The 9378-nt window shown below is 34.4% G+C and overlaps 1 protein-coding gene across 1 annotated transcript; it reads left to right on the top strand.

The window, feature by feature from the left end:
• The first annotated feature begins 268 nt into the window (after positions 1 to 268).
• LOC105792411 (heavy metal-associated isoprenylated plant protein 3) lies at positions 269 to 2002 on the top strand. The gene is made up of 5 exons (XM_012620991.2): positions 269 to 434; positions 567 to 702; positions 820 to 1046; positions 1163 to 1256; positions 1353 to 2002. Exons 1-5 carry the CDS (start codon positions 426 to 428, stop codon positions 1802 to 1804), a joined length of 918 nt encoding a protein of 305 aa, XP_012476445.1. The 5' UTR covers positions 269 to 425; the 3' UTR covers positions 1805 to 2002.
• The last annotated feature ends 7376 nt before the right edge of the window (positions 2003 to 9378 follow it).

Here is a 9378-nt window from a genome sequence, read left to right as displayed (position 1 = left end):
ATGCAAGCTATACATGAGTGATAGTCTAAATGGGTGTGTGTGAGTAACAAAGAAAATACAAAATGCAGTCGAAATGTGGGTTTAGGTAAGTTCATTGGGGAGACCACTGTGATTCAGGTGGGACTAGAGGCAAAGCATGAGTGAACAGGTGATGGGGGAGGGAGTGGATTAATGTTCCTAAGTTGCATAAATGGACACAGAGAAAGAAACAGCCAAGAACCTCCAATTCTTTTTTTACTTTTGAAGCCCACCACTTTTTCCTTGAAGTACCCCCCAACTCTCAAGTCTTAACCCCTTAGCCAGCCACCCTTCATTCCACGCGTTTTGAACCATCCATCCCCTCTATAAATACTGCTTCTCCTTTTTTCCTCTCATATTTCAAATCATCACTTAAACCCGATTCACATAACGCATTTCCACTCGCAATGGGAGAGGTGAGTTAGCACTACACTCCCTAACTCCGTTTCTCTTTCTCTTTTTTTACTCTTTTCATCATCTTTCATTTCGTTTTCTGGTTCATAATTAATATGATTTTGTGTTATGGTTGTTCTTCGTGTTTGTTGCAGAAAAAGAACGGAAACAAGCAAGGAGGAGGGGATGGGAAAATGAAGGAAAAGAGTTCTTCAACCTCTGTTTTCAAATTTGAGTGTCTCTGTGATGGTTGTGCTTCCAAAATCCTCAAATGCATTAATCACTTTGAAGGTATAATCGCTTTCCACGCTTATTTCCCATTCTTGTTTCTGGCTTTTCCCTCTTCATTTCTTCATTCTGCTCTTGTTATTTACTCTGTTTTCCTGTGTTTTTTTTTTTTGGTCGCAGGGGTGGAGACGGTGAAACCAGAGATGAGCTCAAACAAAGTGACGGTGATAGGAACTGCGGATCCCACTGCCATTAAAGAGAAACTCGACAAGAAAACGAAGAAGAAAGTTGAGCTCATTTCTTCTCAACCCAAGAAAGATGATAACAAAGAGGAAAAAAAAGAGAAAAAACCTGACCAACAGAAAAACCAGGATTCTGATAATAAATCAGACAAAAAACCCAAAGAGGTACAAAATCCCATATTTTCTATATCGTTTCAAAATTTTGTTACTTACTTTCTTGAGGTTTAAGTTTTAAAAAAAAATTATGTAATTTAAGCTTGCTATTTATTATCTTTGTTCAGGCCCCGGTAACGACTGCGGATTTGAAGGTGCAATTGAAATGCCAGTGTGATGGATGCTTTGATAGGATTCGCAAAATTGTCTCTGAAACCAAAGGTGATGACCTTTATGATTTTCCGTTGCTCTTACGGCGTTGAAATTCTTGCGTTCGATTCTGACTTTTGATACATATTGTTTTTAACGGCGTTGCAGGTGTCCAAGAGTTGAAAGTAGACAGGCAGAAGGAGATGGTCACAGTTAAGGGGACTATGGATGTTAAGGCCTTGGCTGAGGCTTTGAAGGACAAGCTGAAGAAGCATGTTGAGATTGTAGCTCCTAAGAAAGAGAAGGATGGCAACAAGGAGGGCGGCGACGGAGGGAAGAAGAAGAACAAGGGTGGTGGTGAAGATGGTGGGAACGAAGCTAATGGTGGCAAGATGGAAGGGAACCGAATGGAGTTCATGCTTCCACCCCAATTTGGACACATGCCTGGTTACATTCCGGGTTATCCCGGATACGGGCACCCAGCTTACGCGTATGGAAACCCGTATCCGCACCCACACGGGCATGGTTACCCCGGGTATGTGCCAGGTTACCCGGTGTCTGTTAATCCACCTCACCAGATGTTTAACGATGAGAACACCAATGCTTGTGCTATCATGTAAGGAGGAATGGGGTTTACGGTATAGGTTTAGGTCAAGGAAAATGGAAAAGAAAATAGTGTAAATAGGAAATAGACAAGAAAGTTTACTTGGAGAATAAATTTTTCTTATATATGTTGGATTCCAGGGTTTTGATCTTGTTATTTGTTGTTAAAAAAGTTTACTGTTGTCATTTTTAATATAATTAGTGTTATTAAACTATGTGACCAATGTGTTCATATATATATATATATATACATATGTTCATTAGTATAACTAGTACTATACCTTAATGTGATGATGTGGGAAATCTACTTTGGGTGAGACAAGGAAATAACGTAGTCTGGTGCCCACTCAATAAATGTGCAAAAAAATTACCCATGGGTGTTGTACAAAGATGTGGGTCTTGGTCTTGGCTGATAGCACAAAGATGTGGAAATTGCCACACATGTCATTTTCACTATTTGTTATGTAAACCCAAAGGACAAGGAGGAAAGGAGAGTGAGAAAAACAACCTTTACGATAAATATCATTACAAATATTTTAATGCATGCATGACCTGGAAGATTCTTTGTTTTTGTTTTTTTTTATTAAAAAAAAAAAAAAAAAAACTAGGTTCACTACACAGCTACCCTTCACCAACACCCCCTCAATGTGTTGAACAACTAAGTGTGAGATATGCACTTTTTGATTTTCTAATGGGCAAAGCTTGATGAAACTAATCATGGGATTATTGTTCACATCATTATTCAATTATGTAATTAAGGGTTTGATCCTTTTTTATGAAAATAAAACATATTTCATAATCAACAATTTATTTTTTCGGAAAACATCTGCAATTTGATAACATTACAAATGAAATTACAGATCCTATGCTGTAATATCATGAAGAAAAAAAAACAGTTTCAATCATAGGGGGTTTTGGACCTACCAAATTATTCTACAAAATTAGCCAACTGAACCTGCCTTAGACGCCTTAACTTTTGCTGTGTCCTTATTAGGTGTCCATTGCTTAAACCCATTTCATGGCTATCCAAGACATGAAATAATTATCATCAACAATGTAAAAGTAAATCCAAAATGCCAAACAGGAAAAAGAGGGGTGTGTGTTTTTGTCTTGTTATTAAAGATATGATGTGCAAAATGCAGCATTTTCCTGGAATTTGCAGGGGCTTTATCCCAGACCCTGTGCTGAAGTTACACTTTGTACTCAGGCCAAAAAGGACACCCACCCAGCCACCATGGCAGTGTGCTAGAAGCCAATGTTTCATGTCGGATGCTGCCAGCTTTGATACAATTGTGTTATATTCTTATATAATTGAAGAGCAAGTTGTTCATTTTTTTCTTTCTTTCTAATATTTAATCCTATTGATTTATTTTTAAAATTTTCTTGTTATGCTTGGGATTGGTTTGATGATGATCAACCATATTCCAGATTTATATTCTTTTCTTCTTCTTTTTCCTCATGATTTGTAACTTAATCATTTAGAAGTAATTAAATTGAGTTTCATTCCACGAGTCACTTTTAAAAATTAAAATCATGTAATTTTCTGTATTTAAGAAAGAAAAAAAGGGTCAATTATTAGTTCAAAATCTAGCTTTTTTGTCATTGGACTATAAAAAAATACTATTCTTTTGCCTATACATTAAAATCCTTTCCACTCCCTTTTCAATGAAACTCGTCTTCTGTCTTATGTAGACTTAGCCTTATTCCTCATGTGCATGTAGCTGATGAATCCATCATGATGATATGCTTCAATGTGGCATTCATGCAAATAGCAGCAAAGGCATGCTTCCCCCCATTTCCCTTTGACGTCTCCCTTTTAATTTGTGAAATCAAGGGGAAAACAGGGTAGTAATAAAAAGCACATACAAGCCCCAAATTTTCTGCCTGTTAATTCAATAGTAAGGGGGGGGGGGAAAGAGTTTAAAGGTTTACAAAATGAAGGAATATTCAGACAAACCTACCAAGAAACCCCAACCTCAAATTAAACAAAGTACAATTTAGTCGACTGGAAAAAAAACTGAGATTCGTGTATGAACAACACTTGTCTACTTCCATCTTTCTGATTAAGATTCTTTGAGATTGTAAAAAGAAAAAGGAAATAATGATTTCATTTCGTGGATGAATGGATGGGTTCTTAATTAATTTCCTTGTAATTTGAAGAGGAAAAAAAAGGACTTTTAATATGGAGTATAAGATTCCAAATCCATGTGATCAAAAGGGTTTTTTTTTTTTGAGTACTTTTTAAGGACATGATGATTGCTTGAGCTCAATCCCATGTGATTAGAAGTAGATTACACATACATGTATGTATTGATGTGTGTGTGTACAAGCATTAAAGAAAAGAAAAAGGGTTTCATTTTTCATGCATGAAAAGTACTTAAGATTATGGGATGGTAAAGAAACTAACACCTCGTTTAATAAATATGAATTATAATAGTTAGATATAAAATAAAAATGAGTTTTAAAATCGACATGAAGTAAACATAAAATAAAGAATTCTAAAAATATATATATTTAAAATTATTAAAAAATTTATTTTTTGAAAACAAGTAACGTGAATGACTAAAAATAACTAATTGAAATGAGTTTATTATTAACTTATACACTAAAATATAATGAAAAACATCACTCATACCAAATGTAGCGTAATAATACTATTTTCAATTATTTTTTGTTCTAATAATAATAATATTATTATTTTGCATGGATTTTATGCTTTACTCCCAAGGTAGAATATGCATAAAGTGTTAAATGAGCCGGATGAAAACTTATTTGATATTATTACATGAGAACCCTTTGGTCATGATGATTTAAGGGTGATTTGTTTCGACATTGAGTTGAGATTTAGAAGAACATTTCTAGTAATACCCAAAGCTTAATTTTTGAGGGTAGAGGCAAGGGTCTTGACCCCAAAAACATAGTCTTTATGAAATTATAAAGTGAAATAATGATAAATTATATTTGGTAATATATAATTTCTAAGATTAGAAATAATCATAATAGAATTAAATCACCAAAAAATGTATAATACAAAGATGCTCTATAAATCCTTTATTTGTTTTTAAATAAATTCTTTTTTTTCATATATAAGTTAACAATAATTGGAATTGTCATATAATTAAATGATGAATGATTGTGGAAAGATTGATTTGATGTTCATATGAACAAAGGATTTGATGTTTTGAAAAGTAATGCAATGGAAATTGACTTTTCTTTTGGGGTGATTTTCTTTTTACCTTTAGCTCCTTTTCTATGCTTCGAAGAAATTTAGTCTTAACATTATTTTTGGTGGTTCAAAGTTTGAAAAGATAGGATATGAAAACAATTATTTTTTAATCACAAACGTGCATGGAAAGCATATTTCTAATTAGCTTTTAAGCTTAGGGGTTTAATGATTATGTTTACCATATCTATAATCAAGTTAAATTCTTAATTGATTCTATATGCTGATATTTTCTTAATTTTTTCGTCATCATATAATATATCAAGTGAATATTTTTCTGGGACCCTTGGATAATTGAATGTGAGAATTGCAAGCATGAATGTGTGGACTTAGCTAAGTCAAAAGCAAAGAGTATGAACGATAAGTCAATAAGTAAAGTGGAAACAAGACGTGTTAAAGGGGTTAGGTCACATTATTTAATGTTAGGGTGGCCTCACCCGGTCTGGTAGAATTTTCACAGCCTTAACGTCAAAGGAACATCATTGGAAACATGAAGGTGGAAGCCTGGAAGGTTCGAATTAACCCTACAGCTACTGGAGCTGGTCAACTACAACATGGTAAGTCTCTATGAAATGGTTGTAGGGTTAATATATAGGAAGAATTTGGTTTATATTTGGAATTTAATTGCTACTTAAAGTTAGAAACTATAAATTAAAGTGATATTTTTAAGTTTCTCAGTCACACTCTTTGTTTATATCAAGCTCACCAATAATTTTGCACCATGTGTCTAATTTCAAATTTAATATTTAAAGAATTTTGAATCACCCTGCTTGCAGCCTCTTAAATTACTTGGCTAGTTCTTTCAGCACACACCTTTCATGGGTATTGCTCGTTAAGTTAATAGGAGAATTATTGCTAGCCTAAAGGCACTTAGCTAATTCTTTGAGCACACTCTCTTCATGAGTATTGCTCACTATACTAAGCATAGGTTTGGATGTATGGTGGGATACAATGCAGTGCATTTAACTTGTTTTTTATCTCATATTACAGTATCATCATAATATTCAATCTCACCGCCACCACTATTTTTTACTAATCAGAGGTAAACGTACCTCTCATCTAAACCCACCCTAAATTAATAGCAAACCCCCAAACCTTTTAAGGCATTAGCTAGATCTTTGAGCACACACCCTTCATGGGTATTGCTCAATAAATTTTGCTGAGACTTACAGATTGTGAGAATAAATAAACATATTGAGTAATTGATTTTATTTGTTTATTTAACATTAGACATGTAAAAAGTGATTTTTAAGATAAATTTGGTAAACTCAAAATTTAATCATAACATAGACTAAATGCTAATACTAAAGTGGACCAATTTTTTATCGTAAACTATTTCAGAATTACTTGTTTTTAATAATTAGGGAAGGAGAATAATATTGTCCGAGATCAAACTCAAACTCTTATACCTACAACATAATGCATTTGTCACTAGTCCAAGACATCGCTAGCTTTTGTTAATTAGTTTTAATCTTATTATTTGCTAGTAACTATTGAAGGAAGATTCGGAATATTTGCTTCCACCCTATTAGCTGGAAAGTCAAAAGATTTTCTGCAAAAAATGACGAATATTTTTGGATAAATATCAAATTTATACCTGAAATTTGATTTATAAATATTGATTTGGTGCAGTTATGCATATGAAAATTGAATTGTGGTTCATATGTACACATGAAACTTCGATTTTGATCTAATTATACATGCTTAAATAAAGGAATGCATACAATTATTTTCATATTGGATTAATTTCATTGTTTGTGTATACAATATATCAATGCAAAATTGTATGCAATATATTGTACGTCTATTGGAACAAGAATTTCCAGAATCAACAACGAAGCTAGGAATACTATGAAGGGCCAAGATTGAAATTTATCCACTATACCACGTTTTTTTTTTGGAAGGTTTAACTCAAAACCGATTTGAATTAGGTTACATGATCAATTTCATTACTCAAAATAAAATATAAAAAATATTTATATATTTCATTATTAGTTTGATTACATGCTAGTTGACATCCTTAGTTTTATATGTTACCATGGGTTAAGATGCTAGGCTTTATATTAGTAGTTCACTAATCCGTGGACATTCATTGCTTTGATTTGCCATTCTTATCCTACAAGGGCTGGAGTTGACATCACATCCTTGCTTGAATTGGTTAAATTTGACTGTAATTTTAAAGCAGTTACCATTCACATGTATAAAGATGATATCCATCCTTGATTGTAGATGAGCTTATAACAGGCAAGCTTGGTATTGGCAAGGCACAAGATGCATCTAAAAAGAAGTGGCTTGACCCAAGATCATGGATCCATCCTCGATTGTAGATGAGGATCTATTGGAGGAGGTATGGGCCATGGCAATTGTCGCAAGGTCACACCTTAACCCGAAGCCTTCTAAACGACCCTCAATGAAGCATATTCTTAAACCATTGGAAAACCCTTTGGAAGTAGTAAGAGAGGAGAGTTTCAGTTCTTCAAGGCTAAGAACAATATCGTCTTAGGCGGTCTTGGAGTTCTGCCTTCTTTGGTAGTAGGCGACAGAGCTAACCAGAGAGTGGCATCATCCCTGGCCACCAAAACAGAGAGGGTTTTAGTCATTTTAGGTAGGCAGGTAGAGGAGATTCGAGGGAATTAAACACTCATCTTCACATAAACGGTTGTCAAATGAAAGTTTTCCCTGAAACGATGGAAATGCAAGACATCAAGATGTTGACGAGAATTCCAAACCTAGTGATTCAAACATTTGGCATCCCAATAAATTCTCAACATAAGCCGCTTGCATTTCAGTAACTCCGGTCCATTAAAAGCCCTAGAAAGGTTAAAGGAAAACTGCTTCATTTTAGCTGCATCAAGAGCCAATCAACTAGAAAGACTACTTACTAGTCGAAGCTGAGAGAGAATAAAAATGATACCGAAAAAGAAACACATTCCACTATTTTTTACTAGAAAGTTATCTTAGACGTCTTGTCAAAGCATGCACCATGTTATGCAACAAAGGAAAATCAAAAGAGATGAGTAACAAAAAAGAAATCAAAACAAGAACAACCATGTGGTAAGCAGAGCATGAGGTTGCAAATCTCATGGTTGTTTTAATTTGTATCTCCCAAGATCCTCTCTGATACAATTGATAGTTGAATATCCAAGAACATAATTCAAAAGGCAAACTACGAAATGCAGACTTGACTGCCTAAACAAACAACAATGGTGCAAACCTTATGTGACTGTCTTCAGCTCTCCTGAAGCAGCAGGAGCATAAAGAGGATAAAGGACATTTCCTTCCTTAGGTTCAACATGTACCCATTTGCGCCCACTGAACTTACGTGTCTTAAATTTCACACAACCTTCCTCGAGGGCATAGAGAGTATGATCTTTTTCCAATCCCAACATAGTGTCAGGGATGGAATCGTGTTCCTCGTTGACAAACTATGATGTTTCCAGGAATCACCCTCTGCCACAACAATGTGAACAATCATTTCATATCCGTTACTACTAAATGGAAGCATTTAAATTTGGATCATCCACTGACCTCACCACCGAACTACTTCACCCGAAGATTCTTGGGTTTTGAATCTCTTCCATTCTTAGTTGATCCAGCAGTGTTTTTACTAGCCCACCGCCTAGGCATCAAACTTAAGCCAGAAGAAGGGCCATATAAGCCACAAATAAAGAACAATAGTTCCATGAAATTAGCTTAAAGAAATGAACAATCAAAACAGCTCATTTCAATGAAGAATAGCTGTGATTGTGGTGTACACGGGAGCACTGGTGACTAGCTCCTTCACGCTTACCCTTTTGCAGAAGGTTGTTGCAACGTTAAACATATCTAATATCTGTAACCAAATACACCTTGAAGAGAAATCTGATAAAATTATTTTCATCAAATATTCAGAAATACAAGAAATCAACTTCCCGAGCCACTTAAGAACATAAAAACCATAAATTGATCAGAACCAATTAACTGGGGGAAAATGTAAGGCTTTTGCAATAGATATGAAGGGATGTACCTGTCTCCTAACATGATACAATTGGATCGTCTAATTGATCAATGGAGGGATTAGATAGTTCTTGGGTCTTTTTTCTGGGCCTCTTTTTCTTTAAAATTGAACCTTTATTTTAAGGGTTAATTCAAAACAAAACGTCCCTAAGCTATGTCTTTGATTCTAAATTACTCCCCAAACTATAAAACTTTTTGTTTAACTGCATACTTAAATTATTGGTGTTATATTAATCACATCCTTACATTATGAAAACAGTTAACTTAGATGTTGGTCAAATCATAATAAGTAGTGGATAGGTTTCTGGACATATATATGCCAACCTGAAAAATTAGACTAAAAAAGAAGTTAAACAATAACCAAATTAAAAC

Source organism: Gossypium raimondii, chromosome 8, assembly GCF_025698545.1.
Source record: "Gossypium raimondii isolate GPD5lz chromosome 8, ASM2569854v1, whole genome shotgun sequence".
Taxonomy (NCBI): Eukaryota; Viridiplantae; Streptophyta; class Magnoliopsida; order Malvales; family Malvaceae; genus Gossypium; species Gossypium raimondii.
The sequence above is the reverse complement of the archived record's forward strand: the minus strand, read 5'-3'. Positions and strand labels throughout refer to the sequence as shown.

What these genes read in the sequence shown, in the direction of transcription:
- LOC105792411 (XM_012620991.2), top strand. An exon ending in CAGACAAAAAACCCAAAGAG is followed by an intron (nt 1,047 to 1,162) that starts GTACAAAATCCC and finishes ATCTTTGTTCAG; the next exon opens with GCCCCGGTAACGACTGCGGA. An exon ending in AATTGTCTCTGAAACCAAAG is followed by an intron (nt 1,257 to 1,352) that starts GTGATGACCTTT and finishes ACGGCGTTGCAG; the next exon opens with GTGTCCAAGAGTTGAAAGTA.